Here is a 21615-nt window from a genome sequence, read left to right as displayed (position 1 = left end):
ATCAACTTGTTCTTAGTTCTTAGAATTATGCATGGATACATCTAGTATCTTAACCATTAATTAATTTAACTTAATAATAAATTAAAACACATGTTGAGTTAACATTTTTTTTTGTAAGCATGGTTGAAGAAAGGAAGGATCCAATAATTAGAAATCTTATTTGAATGGAACAACATTTTAATATATTTAATTGGTATTTGACTTTCAATATGTATTAATAATGAAAACAAAGATTCAGAATAACTGTTCCGCTGCCATTACTACGTGTGTAAGACGGGTATTTTAAATTAAATAGAGATAATGTTAGGTATTTTTATTGTTAATGACTAGTATATATAATAAAGATATAATACTGCATATTTTTATTATTAATAACCAGTGTTAACAAAAGAGTATAATTTCGAGTGTTCACATTTTTGTGAAAACTAAAAGTAAAATAGCACAACATAGAAATAGATTATCACCTAAATTAGAATATATATATATATATATATATATATATATTATGTATGATTATAATTTATAACGTAGAATAAATAATATATTTAATTATAGTTATCTGAGTGTATGACTGTATTATATATAAAAAACATGCTTTAAAATAGTTAAATCTATTTGGTTGAACCTATCATCTTTTTCGCAAAAGCATTTTCTGATACATGCTTCCTAAATTAATATAAATTTACGAAGAAAAATCAATTTATCCCAAAAGACATGTCAGGCCCGGAAAAATAAATGTATAAAGTAATATGATATTTGGGAATTTTTTCCATTTATAAATCTACAATTAAATTCTTATGTATAAAAGTGGATTTTTTTTTCTTTATTTTTATTTCTATCTTATAAATTTTATCTTCTTTCTTAAAATTTACTATTTTTCTAAATAAAAATTATCTACTAAATAAATAAAAATTTTCTATTATTTAAATTGTAAAAATTAATTATATATATTTTTACTATTTTACGATTTAATCTTTAACAGTATAATTAATTTTTTTCTGAAAAGTATAAAATATTAATTAAACTAAAAAGTATAAAAAAAAAATTGGACCATTCCTTGATTTGTGTATCATCCTTAGCCAGGCTATATTGATCTTCTATGTATGTTCCAGTGTGATCGGTGTGGGACATAATAGGATCAAAATAAAACACCTAGTTGCTACTTAACAAAATATTAGTAATGTGTTACTGAGAAAATTTTCTCTGAATCTGTGTAATGAAGAAGAAAAGATACACAGGAACCAAGCAAGAAGTAAGTTCAATATAATTTTGAAGATAAAAAATGAATATCTAACCACTATCATCATATCTATAGCTATAGCCCTATCATGACTCTGCTCTGCAAACTCTGCACCTTACTTTTCATACGACATTGTCACATGTCTTTTCTTCAATATCAATATTAATTGAGAGTGTAAGTATAGATTAGTAATTAGAAATAATAAAATACTTTTACTATTTAAAAGTAATTTATGTTTTCTTCCTCTCTCAGTAAACATTATAATCTTATTTTTAATTTCCTCCTCTCCAAGTAATGCCCTAAGTGCTACTTCACATCAGTAGTGTACGGTGTGCAGTGTGTAGAGCAGAGTCATCATGGTTACGAATTAAAATACTTGGATCTTCTTTCATTCATCATTTCTGGGTTTCTATTCTGAGAGATGCTTCTTGTTTGCTTGCCATGGATACTCAACATTGCTTGAAGATTTCTTTTCTTCAGATTGCGCTTTTCGTTTCTTCTTCCATTTCTTGAAGATGCTCTGTCTAAGTGACTTCTGGTGACCTTAGTCATAACAGTTTAAACTAACGTAAAAAACGCAGCCACTTTCTCACTTTCTCTTCTCAACTTTCACCACCACAGCCAACCATCGTCTCTCTCGGTAAAGCTTCCCCCACCACAACCACCATCTCTCTCATTCTTCTTCTCTCTTGTTGAACTTCTACCACAACCACCTTCTCCTTCGCTCTTCTCTCTCGGTGAAGCTTCCTTCCACCACCACAGCCACCATCCATCCACCATCACCACCCCGTTTGGTAGAGCACGACGACAGCCACTGCAGCAACGCCGAACGTAACGCAGCCACGACCTCGCGTTTTCCGACCACCGCACCCACCACAGGTTCGTGTTCGTCTCCAATTTTTCAATTTTCAATTTTGAACCCTTTCCCCAATTTCGAACCCTAATTCATCCTCAATTTTCCAATTTTCAATTTCGAACCCTTTCTCCTAATTTTGAGCCCTAATTCGCCTGCTGTTACCCTTGCTCGTTAGATTCTGTTATTTGTGTTATTGATTGCTGTGTTATTGATTTTGTTTCTGTTATTTTTGTTGATATTATATTACTGTTTTTATGGTGATTACTGCTGCCCTGTTGTTTTTGGTGACTGATTCTGGTGATTACTGCTGCCTTGTTTTTTGACTGATTCTGGTGATTACCGGTGATTATTGGTTTTTGGTTACTGCCTTGGTGATTAATGGAAACGTGGTGGAGGGGAGTTGTTCTAAGGGTGCATCTAACAACCGTAACCGGTGAAGATTGAATGAAGGACTATTTGATTGCTTGAAATGGAATTTTTAGGACTATTTATTTGGTTATGTATTTGGTTTGGAACTTTGGTTCTGTGATTAGTGATTTCTTAAGTTGCATTCGCTGCTTGTGATGACAGTGAGATGGACGAGAACCAACACCTGAATCAAAGTTTTGATTCTTCAAGTTCTACTCTTACTCATTGCAAAGATTTAGGTTGGACAATTTATCTGATTGCTCATATTGTTCTTTGATTGTTGTTGCTAGTTGTCTAATTTTCAATTTTCCTTTTAGGAACTACTGACAGCGAATGTGATAGTTCCATCAACAATTTTGATTCTAACAAGGTATGTAATTTGGTAATATTTAGGCTTGTATATCAATTTTATTCTGGATTTCGGACTTGTATGTTTTCTTCTTTGCAGCCCTACATACTGAATGGGAATGGAAGGGAGGTTTTTAAACATCTGGCATTAGCTCGTGGTACACGACCGCCATACGACCAATACACAAGTTAGAGCAACATCAACTTGTGGCATGAAATTTCAAGAAATATTTTTTACGAGAATCCATATGTCAGTAAGGCCTCGTTGCCTGACATACTTTCAGTTGTCCGGGGATATTATAATATCTATATTGCAGATCCTTCATTGAGCAGATTGATGGATATCCCTTTCAAGAACACTATTCATTTTGTGTTTGGGCATCCTGTGTTTGGGCCATTATCTGGCCGGAAAGGCCCTCTAACATTTGAAGACATGGAAGAAGTGCAAAATGCATGTTCGGAAACTTGCATCGATGGGCAGACGGAGAGGCAACCAATTTTTCCGCCCACATCAGATGTCAAGAAAATGGCAAAGTTGCGGAGGGAGCTGGGTTACTCGGGGGTTTTATCAGTGCAATATGGTGAAGATCTTAAGCTTTTACCTCTAAAAGATGCACATAAGCGGTGGTTGCTCATACATCATGGTCCAACCTCTGATAAATATATAGCCATAGCAAAACAAGACCCCAAGTTTAGAAGAGATTGTCTTCTCAAGCTTTTTCATAAGGGTAAACCAAGTTCCAACTGTTCTAGGTCTTCGATTGGCTCTCAATAAAGAAGAAAATTATGAGAGTAAGTGAAGGTACGCATGTTACCATGCATTTCCTTTGCAATTTAAAATTTATTCACAACTAGTTCTAAAGCAAACTAATTTAGTGTGTACCTAGTGTAACATATCCTTTAGATGTATGTGTAGAGTTGGGGACTAATATGCTTATACAAAAGTTGAAACTCAAATATCATCAAATTAAAGTAGCTGTTCAGATTTCAAATATGCTCATCTACTTTTTGACTCCTGGATTTCTTTGACATTAAGCATTACAAAGAAGTGTAACAAGAGATACTACTTCACACCTTACAATTTCACAATTTCACCATGTTTTTAAGGCTACTAGATCAACATGGTAATTGAACTTGATAATTTTAATATCAGCAATGATTTTTCTACTTTATACTAATATAGATTGTGTTGTACGAGTAGGCTAGGTAGTTATGCTCATATTGCTGTTGTCCCGGATGCTGCTTCTCCACCTCTGTTGCAAAACACTATAAAAATTAGGAGAATTTGATTTATCCTAAAAAGTAGTGATGCTCATATTGCTTCTGTCTTGGTGCTGTCCCAGGTGCTGCTTCTCCACCTCTGCTGCCCCAACTGGCCTAGGATGCTCATGCTATTATATTGTGTGAAATGTGACAATTTCCGGTTGCTACATGTTTTTATGATCTCTTTTCTGTAATGAGAAAACTTCAATGTTCCATGTACCTGGTTTATATTTTATCTCACTTTCCTTAATTTGGCAAATTGCTTGTCCTGAAGATTGTTGTAATCATTAATTTCTTTCTAAATTTGAAGAAATGGATTTTGGTTTCATCATATATTTTCTTTTACTTACCCTTCCGTTATTTATCATACCTGTCCAAGGATGACACGCACAAATCGAGAAATGGTTCAAATTTTTCTTACAATTCTCTGTTTATCCTTGGTTGCGACTGGAAATGGGGTATACTGCAGAGTAGTTCCCAGAAACCTTGGTTTATGACATCTTTGTAAACACAGGAAGTTTTCTCTTTTTTTCTTTTCCTGCAAGAGTATGATTTCACTTCCCAAATATTTTTTCAGAATTCATATGATTATGTAATTGTGTTACGGAATATATGTGAAGAGTCTTAGACTTTATATGCAGTTCTCATGTTTTGTCTACAACCAAAACTAAGGTAGAAACAGACAAACTTGCTAATAAAATAGGTACCAAATTAGGTTGTATTCCTTACAGTTACCTTTTCAAATTTTATATCCCTTGCTTCAATGGTGGAACAAGAAGAGTAGATAAGCGCATGCAGTCAGGTATACTGCAATGAAATATCCAGCACGTTTGAGTAATATTCATTGCATCATCACAGAGTGATAAAAGAAGTTTCAGTTTTTCCTTATTTTAGAGTGAAATGGTGCACTTCGTAGCCGTACAAAATCCTATTTTCTGCTTTTGTTGTTCGAAAGGTCTCAGGTTTTCTGTTAAATCTAATGATACGAATATTGGTGATTCAAGAGGAAATTATATAGGTCTGATGTACCTCTATTCAATTGTGGGTTAAAATGGGTGAAGCGATAACTGTGTAAATTTCAAAAGTGAAAGAATTATTGGTGTATTTTCATCTGAATTTTGAGTAATTTTCGTAAAATGGCTAATAAATAAATAACGTATATAAAAAAAACATTGCGTGTTAGATTTAGTTAGACAAAGTATTTTAGCCGATACATATCGATAGCGGTGATTAATTATCAATCGTGTCTAATTAACGCAACTAAATAAATATAATTTTGTAAATAAAATATTTAATGACACATTAGAATCATAAAATGTGGAAGACTTAAGTGTGATTACCATGAACTCAGGTCTGTACAAATGCAGAGGGTAATTCCTTTTTGAAGTTTAAATTCATTTTTGCCTATGTAATAATATTCTATATAAAAATTTCAAATATATATTTATCTCTTAAATTTATAGAACTCGAGTACCTTTGATACATGTTAAAAAAACTAATATATGTTTAATAATAAAGTGTACTGAACCTTTATTAAATCTTATTACTAAATTTCTATGTGAATAATAGTTAGTATTGTTGTCAGATCACTTTTTTCTTTATATTCACAAAAATTTCCGAGTTTTATAGATCTTACAATCTTTTATTTATGTTTTGTTTAGCCCCAAGAATACCACCATGAAAATGTGAAAGATTATAAATGTGGTTGTCATAAAAAAAAACTGACACAGTTAAAAAATAATATTTGATTTAGTGACACTTTCAAACTATTATCAATTAATATAAGGGTATTAATTTCAAGAATTAAAAAAAAAAATCACAAGTATATGAAGAATGAATTAGTTATTTATGGTTTAACAAGAGAAAAAGGGATTTAAGTAAAGACGGATAGGGATACAAGTGCACTACACAATATAGGTTATAGAATTAATCTGATGCCATTTATTAGAAAATTTAGTAGAATGGATAAATTTAAATTACCTAAATAAACAACAAGGTGCTCCAATTTCATTTTAGATTTTCATTAAAAAACCGTATTTTATTACGCAATTTTAAGTTTAACGTTTTTTACATAGTATATAAGACAATGAATCTTTGCTGTTTTTTCAAACAGTTAAAATCACGTATATTTTTAAAAAAAACATGCAGTATTGAGACGTACAACAATTGAAATCGTATTAGTGTAATCTTTCCATTTTTTTTAATAATAAAAACATAGTAATTTTACTTTGTTGTGATTTTATAAATACTACTACCGTTTAGACATTCTTTTGCATCGCACCATTACGGTGTCAATCTTCTATACATGTGGCATTTTATAACGGTGTTCTAATATCAAGCCAAACGAAATAGAAAACACTTCTCTGCATATATCCCCTGCTCACTTTCTTTACCATGCCTACACTTACATTTGACAACAAGAAAGTGGGTTTGTAGGAAATGAATCAAAACTCAGAAATTGTTCATGCTAGTAACAATCCCAGTAACACAAGACTCCAACTTTGTTATGATCATATTCCCTTACCCTTGAGAGGTTAAAAGTGTCCAACGGCAATCCACTTTCCGATTCCTGAAATTGAAATGAAAAAAAAAAATTACATTTCCCTGGAGAATAATCTTTTGAATGCCAGCATAGCAGGGAGATAGAATCTGTCAAATTGAACTGACCAATTGACAATGCATACAAATTTTCAACCGTAAGAATAACCTTTGAAAAGTTAAACTAAACAATTGGTTTTGTTATAGCACAAGACAAAAGGATCTAAACCTGATACATGGAACAAACACCACAAACCCTCCTCTCTCCCATATCACAGGTTACAAACTATTGAACATTACTTATACATCATTAACATCACATCAAGATCTTTGGCTGGTAAAAGAAGACAACATCTACATACACATGAAAAAATAAAGTAAAAAGAGATTAGGGAAGTATGCAATTACATTGTGTTATTGGGAAGCTATGGGTGCGGTATCTTCAGTGGCCATAGGCTCCACCTGAGGAACCTTCTTTGCAATTGACTTAGGAATGTCAAGATACTCCTGGATACAACGCTGCTGAGGATGGGACAGAAGTATGAGGACGTGACGGAATAGAACACGTGCCAAACCCTGTCCACTCTCCAAGATAAACCCCTCATATTCACTAACATGTTCAAGGGCTTCCACTAGTGTATCATAAACCTCCTGGGGGCAATTATCAGGACCAGGCTTATCATGAAGGTACATCACATCCAATGTGAAGAGCTTCTGGTTCACCGGCCACTGATGCTGTGGTCGCTCCGATGATCTGCAGTAGAACAGAATCTACAATGGAGAAGCACGTAGCAGATTGCATGTCAGGATTCACAATCATAAATACAATTGTGTGATTGTGTGATGTTAATCGTAGCCATGAAAAACACTTACGACTCTAAAGATGCGACCCTCCACACGTGATTTCTTGGCTTCATGAGCGGCCAGTCGGAACAAAACGGTGAGATCGGGTGGGCCGGCGGAAGAAGAAGCTGAAATGCTCCGCATTGCAGCGATTGTCGAGTCGATTTCAGAGTTGAAGTCTCTCCGCAACTGTAATGAGAATTAAAATAAAAAACCCTAAAAAGCAAATGATTGATTAAATTGAAGGGGAATAGATAGGTTAGGGTGGAAAGAAACCCAGGAGAAGGTGTTGGAGAGAGTAGCGAAGGCGAAACGGTGTTGGGGGTTGATGGTGAGCTTGGCATTGACGAAGAGAATGATGGCTTGCTTGACGGAGTCCAATCGGGTGAGGGGTCTGCCGTTGGGTCCGGTGGCCCCTTTCATCTCGACGAGGCACTGAGGATCTACGTCCACGCATATCAGAATATCTTCGTTCGAAACTCGCGAGGGTTTCAGACTGTATCTGTTGCTGCTTCCCTCACCCCTTCCACACCCATCTCCTTCAATTCCCTCCATCTCTCTCTGATTCCTAATCTTCTTCTATTCTTGATTTCTTCTTACCTCTCCCGATATCCCTCTTATATATTTTCCCAATTTCAAATTTTCATCTCATTTTCAATTGCTCTACCCATTCCTAAATTCTTTTATGTTTACTGCTTATAAAAAATAATATTACTGATAAATAATACATGTTTAATTTAAAATACTTTTATCCTCAACTATAATCATTAACATTATATTTAAAATTGGAAAAAAAACATTATTTCATCCAAACAACAAATATTTAAATTACTCCCGTCTTTCTTTTATCCCAGCTTTGTTGGTGCAAATATTGAGACTCTGGAAGAAATTGACATGGAGTATAAGGCATTGGCGCTTGAAGCTGGCATCAAGAGTTGAGCACGTATACCTGACCATGATCTTGCCCCTTCCTTCATTACACATTTGGCAGATGCAGTAATAGAAGTTGTCCATCACCAAAAGCAATGTATCCATCGGTTCTCTGAAGGTAGCAATGTATCAAGCTATGCTCTGGTTCATTCATGGTATTCATGTCGTTCTTGTCATCCAAAATGATCATGGCATTCCCGAAAACGTTGAATATTTGTGCACACTACTTATTTGAAACTTCTTTACGTTTTAATGGGTCATTAACTGTTTAAGTCTCAAGCATACTTCGAGTGAAATAAATGAAAAGAAGGGAAATAAGTACGAAGGATAAAAAAAAGAAATGAAATTGAATGACTGGTGAACAACTTTCACACATTCAATAATGATTTTCTTTTGTCTTAAAACATACTACAATAAAACAGCAACAAAGCAAATGCGTTAACAAAATATTCCGGTCTTAATTTTTCATTTATGTCACATTCATTTTGACACAGACAGTTACTCTCACCAATTATTAGAAAACAATTTATGACCACAATAATTCAAAAGGAAAAACACTATTAAACACTTCGTAAGTTGTAAATAACAAGTCCCAAAAAGTTTTAATACCGCAAATTCGATGAAGTCAGTTGAATTAATTAAAAATTAAACGAAAATCAACCGATAGTTTGGTAACTTAAATTAAGCACACCATTTTTTCAAATGTTGCCATCATCAGGAGATCCGATTTAACCATACAAAAATATTCAACATGTAGGAAATTTAAGTACACGAACCCTTACATCTAAACATTGCAATGCTACATAGGTGGGTATCGCTAGTAGAATAAACAACTACGAAACACGATTAAAAAAAAAAGTCCATGAGAAAGAGAGAGGGAGAAAAATATCAACTCTGAGGCGAAGTCTTAGCAGCGCTAGTTTGGGGAGGCTGAGTATTCCCACTGCCATTACCATCGCCAGTATAGGCCGGAGCCTGAGTATAACCAGCACCATAAGAATTATTGCTGTATGGAGGCGGCGCCTGACCATAAGCAGGCTGGCCTCCCTGAGGTGCACCATATGTTTGAGAACCATAACCGGGTTGCCCTGCACCATAGCCCGATGGAGGTGCTCTCTGAGCACCAGTTTCTGCTTGGGGTTGAGTATAACCGGAAGGTGGAGGCTGCGCAGGATATGCCGACTGACCATAGCCTCCTACTGCACTAGGTGATTGCGACTGTCCATAAACAGGAGGATTGCCACTTGGTTTCTGAGATTGAGGGGTTCCATAACCAGGACCATAACCTGGCTGTTGTTGACTTCCATAAGCAGCTTGGGATGTAGGGGGAACCCCATAACCTGACTGAGGAGTTCCCTGAGGAGGGTAGTTGGAAGTGTTTGAACTGGGCTGTTGGCTACTAGGATAACCTTGCTGTGAAATGGTGGTCGGTTGGGTAGATGGAGCTGGTGCTGAATCTCCCTGCGATGCATAGCCTGCAGTGTGGCCCTCTTGTGCTGGGTTACTCCCACTACCATAGCCATAGCCTTGCTGCTGATCATATGTTGGTGGTTGTCCATACCCTGAATGAGATTGTGCATTATACGCATTATAGCTGTCCTGAGAATAACCCTGTCCCGGTTGGCTATAACCAGAAGAAGGTGGTTGACTGTAATTGTATGCAGAGCCATCAGCTGGAGGTGCAGGACCTCCAGGATTTTGCGGTTGCTGTGGCTGTTGATTATAGTAATCATAGCCCCCAGCATGAGTAGACTGTTGGTGAGGTGGTGCAGAAGACTGGTCCCAATTGGTGGAATATCCACCTGGTTGTTGGGAAGGATAGCCTGAATATGGTGGCTGAGGCATGTTATACTGAGGTGATGGACCAGAATATGCTCCAGGTTGAACATAGCCATAACCAGGTTGCTGCATTGGTGCGGGGGGGCCCCAGTTAGAGGGTGGTCGAGATTGGTAACCTTGCTGAGGATACCCACCAGACATTGAAGGATTTCTAAGACGATTCTGTGCAGACAAATAGAAAACAAAAATAAAGGGAGTCAATTCACCCAAGTTTCTACATCAGACAGGTACAGAAAGCAACATATGCACACGTACACAGGTTAAACTTATAAATGCAAAAATCAACATATAATGAACACGATATTAAAGGGTATGTTATCTTGCATTAACAGGTTGCATACATGATCAGAAAGGGATATGAATACCTACATACCGTACTGGTTCGTGATAAAACTGAGTTACTCCAGCAGAAGCACACCCTTTCCCTATTCGAATTGGATGGGTACAAAAGAAAGCACAGACCATAGAAGCAAACAAGCATTCAATATTTATTGCCTTGAAAAGGCAATCAGTCATATAGTATCTCAAAATAAGCAAAGATCTTACTCAAATTGTTACGCTATACAATATAATACTCATATTCATATTAATAGAACAAGTCTGACTGGAGTATATTTAACACGTACTAAGATGAAGGCTCAACTCTAAATACAAATATACAGACTGTTGAGACAACTTTTCTGTGATCCCATGTACATCCTCTCAACCTCTGTACAACCCAATCTAATAATTCAACCTCAGGATCACGAATTCAAAGTTCAAAATAAAGATTATTTAATTGGACAATGAATAAGAAAAATAATGGAATGATGAAGCAGAATAGAAGTGGCACAAAACGTACAACAGACAAATCTTAACAGAAATCTTGTAGATAATTTGGTTAGTTCAGAAAACTACTATTTAAACTGGACGACAATAATAGAATAGAGAAAATAATTAAAGTGCAGCACGATGGGTACGTCTCAGATTACCTATGCCAAATGTACGTCCAGTATAACATACGAGGATAAAATACTATTCCAAGTACATAAAGGTTCTATTGAGAAATGAACTGAAAACCACTTGTTGAAAACTATTTCAACACAAATCAGTATTCAATCTAATAATGACACTATAGTCAAAAAATATAGAAGGAGACTTACTGCCCTTGATAATAAATATCAAAACTGAGATTTAGAACCATACCAGGGCATGCTGAGGGAACACCAACAAATGGATTCATGTTGGTGTCACCAATGGTCCAATAGACACTAACCCTACAACAGTCCCAATAACAATATCAGTCATAGGATACACAATTAATAAGCATATTCCAATGTCGAGAGTCTATAATCTCAATGAGTATCCATCTGGACCAAAAAAATTCATAGTAACAGTAGCCTTTGCAGTCCCCAGGAATCTAAATCATTAAAAATATCGAAAGAGGAAACTCGCCAAAGCAGTGGGCCAGGTGCAAAATTCACCACAGTTAAAATACGGTCTTTGTAAAAAGTATGGTATCTTAGTCAACAAGACTGAGTCTAATTCCAAAATATTGCTACCAAAGTCATTGGTTTGAAGATGGATAAAAGAGATAGCGGATAAGATGTATTAGCTAATTATACAGAGCAGAGTACAAATGCACAAACATAAAGACGCAGTTGACAAGTCAGAATTAGAAAGACCCTGAAAGTTAATGACCAACACCTAATCCGAGACTAAACATAAAGAAAGGAGGATATTGCCAGTATATAAAGACTGTTAATCGAACAAGATACTATACAGTTGTTCACACCACAATACAGCTAATACACGACAGCTATAGCAGTGAACGATCTCACTAAACATTGATCTCACTACACCGAAGAGAGCTAGAGATTACAAGCAAGAACATCATAACAGCCACTATTGACTACTTTGTTTTCAACCTTAGTAAATTACTTTGTAAGAGTCTTGAAACACTTGCACAATATGACATTATGTACTTATTTTCTTTTGAGAACAATACAACAGGTAACAGAGGTAGTCTCAATATTTAAGTATCATATAATAAAAACCACTTACAAAAGGCACTTTAAGCTCTGAAAAAATAACCACATCCATAAACATACACTATCAGCCAAGCTGCATGGGAAGAGATACCAATGCATCCAGAATACGCATCAAGTTAACTAATATACAATAAGTAATAATGGTCATAGTGTGATGATATATCATTAATAAGATCAATGAATTAATTTATATGAACACAATAAAAGTCATTTATGCAAACTATAAATCATCACATGATTTACCAAACAAACTTGTTTACCTGCAAAGGAGCTAATCGAAGAGAGTACAAAATACATGTATCATGCACCAGGGGTAAATCAGATCCAATATTATATTTTAATATCATAAAAAAATAAAAAGATCCAACAGGCAATGACAAGCACACAGTATTCATTTAACAATCACATAAAGCAGCACGTAAATTAACCTACTTTGATAAAAAACAGTCTAGAAGATAAATAGATTGTGCAACATACATAGTACAAATCCAGTAGAAAAACAACAATTCTAAACACTGAACTAGACTTGGCATAACCACGCAAATATGCCTAAGCCAAATGTGGCAAAAAGAAGCACCATTCACATACCTCGCCGCTGATGATTTGATTAACCAACTCCTTTGCAGACTCAATTTGCTCAGGTGTCCCATCAATCTTTAATGTTCTTTCAGTTGATGTGTCACCTGGAGGAAGATGCAGAGGTATAACCTGACAAAATCATATGAACATTAGTCACAAGGAACTCCGGATAGAAATTTCCAAGTCATGAGTGTTGGCAGTTATCACAGTCTCTTATCAAATTAGTAGCAATCCCAAAGCTACAGTAAGAAAACCATAACGGCAAATCATCTATATCTAATAAACAAATAAGAGAACAGTGTTTTGCATATCAATTAAAAGTAAAAACCTGAATCCGTGCGCCGGTAGAAGCTTGCATATTCTTTATGGTTTCTCCACCTTTGCCAATAATAAGGCCAACCTGAAGATGACCACAATAAACTTATTAACCCAAACAGACAGAAAAAGAACCCCATACCTGAACTCGGAAATCACTCATGACTTTGTACAAAGCATACACTTCAACAAATCTGCCTTTCACACCTTATTATTTGGAATTCTCATGACAAATTCATCTGATCCAGCTTGTCCTGTAAGTCTTCGAGCAACAATGCCAGAGCCTCCAGATTCAGCCTGGTACAAAAATAGTTATCACCATATATATTGCAATTACAAAAATTTAGCATTTAAGCAGTTCACCAGAATATATGATAAACGAAAAATAATCCATCCATGACTGACAGAAGAAAAATAACAAGTATAAAATGTGTTTAACCTCAGCAAGAACTTCATTAATGAGTTTCTCCGCAGAGGCAATTGCCTCTGGAGTGCCCATAAGCTCAACGGTCCTGGTGGCAGAATTAGGGTCGGCGTCCATATCGCGAGTAACTTGAATTTTGGCACCTGACTGCAACTGCAGATACTTAATGGTCTCTCCACTTTTGCCAATAATCACACCAACCCTGCCGTTAGGGATGTCAATCTTCTTGCTCGTTCCTTGGTGACTGTAGGAGACGGGAGGAACAGCCGAGTACTGAGGCTTCGCATCTACGTTCACGGAAATCAGAGTTTATAAACCCTAACCTAAACGAGAAGAAGTGTGGAGCGGAGAGGGATAGTTTGTTACCGTAAGAATCGAAGCCGGAGGTAGGAGCACCGTTATCGGATTTGGGACGCTTGGCGTCGAGCGGGGGAGGAGGAGCAACGCTGAGGAGGCGGGCGGCGACTTCTTGAGCACGCTGCTTGGCGAGCTCGATGCCAGTGGCCGGGCCTGCAGAGAAGCCGGTAGGTCTGTCGGAGGATTGGTCTTCATACTTGCGTTTGAGGGGCGCAGAGTCGTTGGGAGATGAGTAGTGGGTTTCGTCCGCCATTGGCACAAACCCTAGAGATGTTAGGTGTGAAAGAGGGGCTGGTGCTATTATTTATAATTTATAGTGGTGGCTAGTGTGATCCCTACCCTGTGTGGGGCAGTGAAAAAAAAAGAAAAGGAGATATTTTGCATTGCTTCCCTTGTACAACCAAAATATTCAGGGGTCTTTACGTCATCTACAGAATTCCGACTTTATTTCAATTTTTACGGTGTTTCAATGTATAAATCTTTTACAAATAATACAAAGATGAAATTTTTAATCATAACATTTTATCTGTTATCTTTATGAAATTAAGTAAGAGTTTATTTATGAGATTTGATTGAAAACTATTATAAATATATATATATATATATATATATATATATATATAATTTATTCAAATTAGGGATTTTGTTTATGTCTCTCTTATGTACTATTTCAATACGATATTAGATTGAGGTTTACTTATTGTCTTTTGGATGAAATTATTTTTCATTTTTCAAGGATACTAATTTTTTTTATGTACATTATTATTTTTTAGTTTTTCTTTTGTCCTTGCTTTTTTGTCACAATTGTACTATCATTCAATTTGATTTTTCCATTGCATTGTCGTCCTTGTCATTGCATCTTGATGATTATTCATGGGTAGGTTGCGATCAGATTTTGAGTTTTCCGATTATACCTACATTTACTTGCACTCGTTCATTTTGCTAAATATTTTGAAGTACATCAATAATTTTTCTTTAAAATTTATATTATAATTATATTAATTACATTAACAAAACAAACTAATATTATTTATCGTTAAGAAAAATCTTCGATCCATTTTAAAAAATTTAACAAAAAACATTAAATTACATTAATTTTAAAAAATCAAGATCAAACTAAGAATAAAAACATCAAAAATAAACTTGACGTTTAAAAAAAAAGAAACAAGAATAAAAAATAATAACTAAACCTATTTTTAATATTGGGATTTATGAAAAATAATTTCAATTTTGATAGTTTAATTTATAGATTGACTTGGTCTATTTTGAAAAAGTGTCATGTCCAAACTTATCTGAGGAAAGTCTTAAGTTTTTAGAAAATTTTGCCAAACTTGTCTGTTTAGAATATGATTTTAGTGTATCTTATATTTTTCTGTTAGCTCCATATTATACTTTAGCTAAAATAATTTTAAATAATTTCCATTTTTCACATCCACCCAACACTCCAAACCAGACAACCACCATCAAGTATTCAATTTTTATGCAAAATCCATCAATAGATGAAAACAAAACATGATATTCCTGGAAAACATAAAACCAAAAAAAAATATCACTAAAATGGATAACATAGAAATAATAAATTATTTAACATCATATCAATATTATATTATACAATCACACAATGCTAAAAAACTTTTATTACAATAAAAACTTTACTTTTATTACTATAAATAAAAGTATGTTTTCATAATTTATTAAAAAGTTGCTTATGGATATAGTTTATTCTAAATTTTTCTCAAAACATTTAAAAAAGCAACTAAATAAAAAAGATAAATCTTCAAAAATCTCTATTCCAAACGAAACCCAAACTAGCATAAATATACTAAAGTTCAAGAAAATCACAACTTAAAACGCCATAAAAATGAGCTCCTATTCAACCATACAAAATAGGCAAAATGTAGAAAATATCAATACACCATTTTTTCCATCTAAACAATGCAACGCTACATAGTGTCACTAGAAAAATAAGGATCGGTAAAACAACTAAAAAAAAGACAATCCATGAGAGAAGGGGAAACAAAAATATCAACTCTGAGGCGATGCTTTAGCAACAGCAGTCTGAGGAGGCTGCGTATTTCCACTGCCATTACCATCGCCAGTATAGGCCGGAGCCTGAGTATAACCAGCACCATAAGAACTATTGCTGTATGGAGGTGGTCCCTGACCATAAGCAGGCTGGCCTCCCTGAGGTGCACCATATGTTTGAGAACCATAACCGGGTTGCCCTGCACCATAGCCCGATGGAGGTGCTCTCTGAGCACCAGTTTCTGCTTGGGGTTGAGTATAACTGGAAGGTGGAGGCTGAGCAGGATATGCTGACTGACCATAGCCTCCTACTGCACCAGGTGATTGCGACTGTCCATAAACAGGAGGATTGCCACTTGGTTTTTGAGATTGAGGGGCTCCATAACCAGGTCCATAACCTGGCTGTGGTTGACTTCCATAAGCAGCTTGGGATGTAGGGGGAACCCCATAACCTGACTGAGGAGTTCCCTGAGGTGGGTAGTTGGCAGTGTTTGAACTGGGCTGTTGGCTGGTAGGATAACCTTGCTGTGCCATGGTGGTCGGTTGGGTAGATGGAGCTGGGGCTGAATCTCCCTGGGATGCATAGCTCGCAGTGTGGCCCTCTTGTGCTGGGTTATTCCCACTACCATAGCCAGTAGTACCTGAGCCATAGCCTTGCTGCTGATCATATGTTTGTGCCTGTCCATACCCTGATTGAGACTGTGCATTGTATGCATTATAGCTGTCCTGAGAATAACCCTGTCCCGGTTGGCTATAACCAGATGAAGGGGGTTGACTGTAACTGTATGTAGAGCTATCCCCTGGAGGTGCTGGCCCTCCAGGATTTTGCGGTTGCTGTGGCTGTTGACTATAGTAATCATAGCCCCCAGCATGTGTAGACTGTTGGTGAGGTGGTGCAGAAGACTGGTCCCAGCTGGTGGAATATCCACCTGGTTGTTGGGGAGGATAGCCAGCATAAGGTGGTTGAGGCATATTATACTGAGGTGATGGACCAGAATAAGTACCAGGCTGCACATAACCATAACCAGGCTGTTGCATTGGAGCAGGGGGAGCCCAGTTAGAGGGTGGTCGAGATTGGTAACCTTGCTGAGGATAACCACCAGACATTGCAGGATTCCTAAGACGATTCTGAACAGACAAATTGAAACCAAATATGAAAAGTGAATCCAACCAAGATTCCACATCAGACAAGTATAAAAAGCAACATATGCACACGTACACAGGTTAAACTTACAAATGCAAAAATCATATAATGAACACGATATAGAGGGTATATTATCTTGCATTAACAGGTTGCATATCAGAAAGGGATATGAATACCTACATACCGTACTGGTTCGTGATAAAACTGAGTTACTCCAGCAGAAGCACACCCTTTCCCTATTCGAATTGAATGGGTACAAAAGAAAGCGCAGACCATAGAAGCAAACAAGCATTCAATATTCATTGCCTTGAAAGGGCAATTGACATATAGTATCTCAAAGTATGTAAGATCTTAATCCAATTGTTACAGTGCAATATAGAATATATCATTCATATTCAGGTTAATTGAAAAAGAGTGACTGGACTACATATATTTCACGCCGTATTAAGATGAAGGTGCAACTCTAAATCAAATATACAGACTGTTGAGACAACATTTATGTGCTCCCATGTACATCCTCTCATCCTTCGTACAACCCAATCTAATAGTTCAACCTTGGGACCAGAAATTAAAAGTTAAAATTAAATATTATTTTAAGGAAAAGGAACAAGAAAAATAATGGAATGACGAAGCCGAATAGAAGTAGTACAAAATGTACAACAGACAAATCTTAACAGAAATCTTGAAGATAACTGGTTAGTTCAGAAAACTACTATTTAAAGCTGGACAAGAATGCTAGTTTAGGGAAAATAATTAAAAAGCTGCACGACGGGCAACTTTCAGGTTACTGATGCCAAATGAATGTCAAGTATAAGATCCGAGGATGAAATGAAATACTATTCCAAGTACATAAAGGTTCTTTTTGAGATATGAACTGAAAAGCATAAGTGACCAAGTTGAAGACTATTTCAACAGAATCCAATATTCAGTCTAATAATGACACCATAGTCAAATAATATAGTAGGAGACTTACTGCCCTTGATAGTAAATATCTGAGATTTAGAACCATACCAGGGCATGCTGAGGGAACACCAACAAAGGGATTCATGTTGGTGTCACCAATGGTCCAATAGACACTAACCCTACAACAGTCCCAATAACAATATCAGTCATAGGATACACAATTAATAAGCATATTCCACTGTCCGTAGGCTATAATCTCAATGAGTATCCATCTGGACCAAAAAATATTCATAATAACAGTAGCCTTAACAGTCCCCAGGAATCTAATCCAACAAAAACAATGCAAGACGAACCTCAACCAAGCACTGGGCTAGGTGAAAAACTTCACCACAGTTAAAATACAGTCTATGTAAAAAAAGTATGGTATCTTGGTCAAGTAAACTGAAAGTCCAAATCTCAAATATTGCTACCAATATCCTAGGTTTGTGGATGGATGAAAGATAATGGCTAAGACGTATTAGCTAATTATACAGAGCAGAGTGCACATACACAAACGTAAAAAACCAGTTGACAAGTCAGAATTAGAAGACCCCAAAAGTTAATGACTGTCGCCTAATCCAAGATTAAACATAAAGAAAGGTGCATATTGCTAGTATATAAAGACTGTTAATAGAACAAGATACCATCAGTTGTTAACATTACAGCTAATATACGACGATTATAGCAGTCAAAGGTCTGCCTAACCATATTTCCACCTGGCGAGCTGAATAAACTACATTGAGGAGAGTTGGAGATTACAAGCAAGAACATCATAACAGCCACTAGTGATTTAGTTTATTTTCTACCTTTGTGCATTACTTTGTAAGAGTCTTGAAACACTTGCACAATATGAAGTTATGTACTAATTCTCTTTTGAGAACAATACAATAGGTAACAGAGGTCGTATCAATGTTTAAGTATCATATAATAGAAATCAGTTTTCAAAGGCAAAATAGGCTCTCAAAAAATACTACTTCCAAAAACATACACCATTTGCTAAGCTGCTTTGGAAGAGATATCAATGAATCAAGAATACGCTTCAAGTTAACTAATAATTGCCACACAACTAAAAGCTGCTTCAGTCCAGATCAAAACATCAATAATATACAATGTTAAGTAATAATGGTTACAGTGTTATGATATATCATTAATAAGATCAATGAATTAATTAATATGAGCAGAATAAAACTCATTTATGCAAACTCTAGTAAAAAGCATCACATGATTTACCAAAACAATTTTTCCCTGAAAAGGAACAAATCAAAGAGTACAGCAATCATGCATCATATTACAGGGATGAATCAGATCCAGTTTTATATTTTAATACCATAAAAAATAAAAAGATCCAACAGGCAATGAGAAGCAGGGAATGCTCATCTAACAATCACATAAAACTTGCACGTAAATTAGCCTATTTCGATCAAACAGTCTAGAAGATAAGTAGACAGTGCAACATACAGAGTACAAAACAAGTAGAGAAACAATAATTCCAACACTAGACGAGACTTGGCATAACCAGGCAGATATGCCTAAGCCAAATGTGGCAAAAATAAGCACCATTAACATACCTCGCCACTGATGATTTGATTAACCAACTCCTTTGCAGACTCAATTTGCTCAGGTGTCCCATCAATTTTCAATGTTCTTTCAGTTGATGTGTCACCTGGAGGAAGATGCAGAGGTATCACCTGAAAAAAATATATGAACATTAGTCGCAAGGAACTCCAGATAGAAATTTCCAAGACATGGGAGTTGGCAGTTATCACATAACAGCAAAGCTACGGTAAAAAAATATAACATAACAGTTATCACAAGGAATTCCAGACAGAATTTCCAACCACAAAGCTACGGTAAAAATACCATAACAGCAAATCACGGATATCTAATAACAAATAAAAGAAAAGTGTTCTATATATCACTTATAAGTAAACCTGAATCCGTGCACCAGTAGAAGCTTGCATATTCTTTATGGTTTCTCCACCTTTGCCAATTATAAGGCCAACCTGAAGATGCACACAATAAACATATCAATCCAAACAGACAGAAAAAGAACCCCAAGTCTGAACACAGGAAATACTCATGACATTGCACAAAGCATACACATAAATCTCCCTTTTCACACCTTATTATTCGGAATTCTCATGACAAATTCATCCGACCCAGCTTGTCCGGTGAGTCTTCGAGCAACAATGCCAGAACCTCCAGATTCAGCCTGGTACAAAAGTAGTTATCACCATATATATTGCAATAATTAAACATTTAAGCAATTCACCAGGAAACAGTTCTATGATAAACGAAATCTAATCCATCCATGATTGACAGAAAAAAAAAATGAGAAGTATAAGATATTTTTAACCTCAGCAAGAACTTCATTAATGAGTTTCTCTGCAGAGGCAATTGCCTCGGGAGTACCCATAAGCTCAACAGTCCTGGTAACAGAATTAGGGTCGGCGTCCATATCGCGAGTAACTTGAATTTTGGCACCAGACTGCAACTGGAGATACTTAATGGTCTCTCCACCTTTGCCAATAATCACACCAACCCTGCCATTAGGGATATCAATCTTCTTGCTCGTTCCTTGGTGACTGTAGGAGACTGGAGGAACGGCCGAGTACTGAGGCTTCGCATCTACATTCACGTAAATCAGAGTTCACAAAACCCTAAACGAGAACTAGAGTGGAGCAGAGAGGATAGAGGAAAGGAATAGTTAGTTACCGTAAGAATCGAAACCGGAGGAAGGAGCACCGTTATCGGGTTTGGGACGCTTGGCGTCGAGCGGGGGAGGAGGAGTGACACTGAGAAGGCGAGCGGCGACTTCTTGAGCACGCTGCTTGGCGAGTTCGATGCCGGTGGCGGGACCCGCAGAGAATCCGGTGGGTCTGTCGGAGGATTGGTCTTCGTACTTGCGCTTGAGGGATGCCGACTCCGTTCCCGATGAATACTGTGCTTCCTCCGCCATTGGCACAAACCCTAGCCACTCGCGTTACCTGTGTGTAGGGAGAGCGAGATATTTTGCTTCGCTTATGCAACAAAAATCACAAGATGTCTTATTACGTCATGTTTGTAAGAAGAATCTATATTTAAAGAAAAAATATTTATTATATTTTCACATTATTTTAATATATTTATTTTTCATTACTTCGCTCCTTTGGTTAGGCATTTTTAATATTTTCTTTCTATTTTATTTATTATAAATACAATGAAATAAATAAAAAATAAATAACTGTTTGAATGATTTTATACAAAAACACGTAAAATAATGGTTCATTTTAAAAAATAACTAATTATATTATAAAAGATAAAATAAAAATAAATAATTATAAAGAAAAGGAAAACTTTTATATATAATTATAGACTTTACACTTTATTTTCTTTAAAAAAAATCCAATTACTCAAAGTATCGTCTCTTTTTATTATTATTTTTTTTGTCAAAATATGTATGTGTGACGACATTCAGCAGTTTTTATTATAAACATAAAATAAGTTTATATTATAACTTCAGGTGTTAATTGTAAATGTAAAATATAATTCATA

General features: G+C 35.8%; 3 protein-coding genes and 1 pseudogene across 4 annotated transcripts; 1 reads left to right on the top strand and 3 right to left on the bottom strand.

Moving 5' to 3' along the window:
* The first annotated feature begins 1442 nt into the window (after positions 1 to 1442).
* On the top strand, positions 1443 to 4443 carry LOC114164853 (uncharacterized; annotated as a pseudogene). The gene is made up of 4 exons (XR_003599605.2): positions 1443 to 2119; positions 2667 to 2743; positions 2822 to 3654; positions 4196 to 4443. The product of XR_003599605.2 is annotated as an uncharacterized LOC114164853 (transcript).
* Positions 4444 to 6464: 2021 nt separating this feature from the next.
* LOC114162195 (BRISC/BRCA1-A complex protein) lies at positions 6465 to 8125 on the bottom strand. The gene is made up of 4 exons (XM_028046003.2): positions 7773 to 8125; positions 7527 to 7685; positions 7062 to 7424; positions 6465 to 6684 (listed from the first exon to the last, which is right to left on the bottom strand). Exons 1-3 carry the CDS (start codon positions 8049 to 8051, stop codon positions 7068 to 7070), a joined length of 795 nt encoding a protein of 264 aa, XP_027901804.1. The 5' UTR covers positions 8052 to 8125; the 3' UTR covers positions 6465 to 6684; positions 7062 to 7067.
* A 968-nt stretch (positions 8126 to 9093) lies between these two features.
* Positions 9094 to 14265, bottom strand: LOC114163763 (uncharacterized). Its single transcript, XM_028048068.2, has 6 exons — positions 13980 to 14265; positions 13629 to 13900; positions 13397 to 13486; positions 13203 to 13274; positions 12884 to 13003; positions 9094 to 10427 (listed from the first exon to the last, which is right to left on the bottom strand). Exons 1-6 carry the CDS (start codon positions 14221 to 14223, stop codon positions 9315 to 9317), a joined length of 1911 nt encoding a protein of 636 aa, XP_027903869.2. The 5' UTR covers positions 14224 to 14265; the 3' UTR covers positions 9094 to 9314.
* Positions 14266 to 15815: 1550 nt separating this feature from the next.
* On the bottom strand, positions 15816 to 21135 carry LOC114163923 (uncharacterized). Its single transcript, XM_028048314.2, has 6 exons — positions 20797 to 21135; positions 20438 to 20709; positions 20204 to 20293; positions 20013 to 20084; positions 19650 to 19769; positions 15816 to 17123 (listed from the first exon to the last, which is right to left on the bottom strand). The coding sequence occupies exons 1-6, from the start codon at positions 21038 to 21040 to the stop codon at positions 15996 to 15998; spliced, it is 1926 nt and encodes a 641-aa protein (XP_027904115.2). The 5' UTR covers positions 21041 to 21135; the 3' UTR covers positions 15816 to 15995.
* Between the last annotated feature and the right edge of the window lie 480 nt (positions 21136 to 21615).

Source organism: Vigna unguiculata, chromosome 9, assembly GCF_037176805.1.
Source record: "Vigna unguiculata cultivar grain cowpea cultivar isolate G323 ecotype 2 chromosome 9, ASM3717680v1, whole genome shotgun sequence".
Lineage (NCBI taxonomy): Eukaryota > Viridiplantae > Streptophyta > Magnoliopsida > Fabales > Fabaceae > Vigna > Vigna unguiculata.
Note: the sequence above shows the minus strand (reverse complement) of the source record. Positions and strands in the feature narration are given on the sequence as shown.

What these genes read in the sequence shown, in the direction of transcription:
- LOC114162195 (XM_028046003.2), bottom strand. Translation starts at nt 8,051, where the DNA reads ATGGAGGGAATTGAAGGAGATGGGTGTGGAAGGGGTGAGGGAAGCAGC. An exon ending in TCTCCAACACCTTCTCCTGG is followed by an intron (nt 7,686 to 7,772) that starts GTTTCTTTCCAC and finishes TTCTCATTACAG; the next exon opens with TTGCGGAGAGACTTCAACTC. An exon ending in AGGGTCGCATCTTTAGAGTC is followed by an intron (nt 7,425 to 7,526) that starts GTAAGTGTTTTT and finishes TCTCCATTGTAG; the next exon opens with ATTCTGTTCTACTGCAGATC.
- LOC114163763 (XM_028048068.2), bottom strand. Translation starts at nt 14,223, where the DNA reads ATGGCGGACGAAACCCACTACTCATCTCCCAACGACTCTGCGCCCCTC. An exon ending in CTCCGGCTTCGATTCTTACG is followed by an intron (nt 13,901 to 13,979) that starts GTAACAAACTAT and finishes CCGTGAACGTAG; the next exon opens with ATGCGAAGCCTCAGTACTCG. An exon ending in TGAGAATTCCAAATAATAAG is followed by an intron (nt 13,275 to 13,396) that starts GTGTGAAAGGCA and finishes GGTCATCTTCAG; the next exon opens with GTTGGCCTTATTATTGGCAA.
- LOC114163923 (XM_028048314.2), bottom strand. Translation starts at nt 21,040, where the DNA reads ATGGCGGAGGAAGCACAGTATTCATCGGGAACGGAGTCGGCATCCCTC. An exon ending in CTCCGGTTTCGATTCTTACG is followed by an intron (nt 20,710 to 20,796) that starts GTAACTAACTAT and finishes ACGTGAATGTAG; the next exon opens with ATGCGAAGCCTCAGTACTCG. An exon ending in CTACTGGTGCACGGATTCAG is followed by an intron (nt 19,770 to 20,012) that starts GTTTACTTATAA and finishes TATTTTTTTCAG; the next exon opens with GTGATACCTCTGCATCTTCC.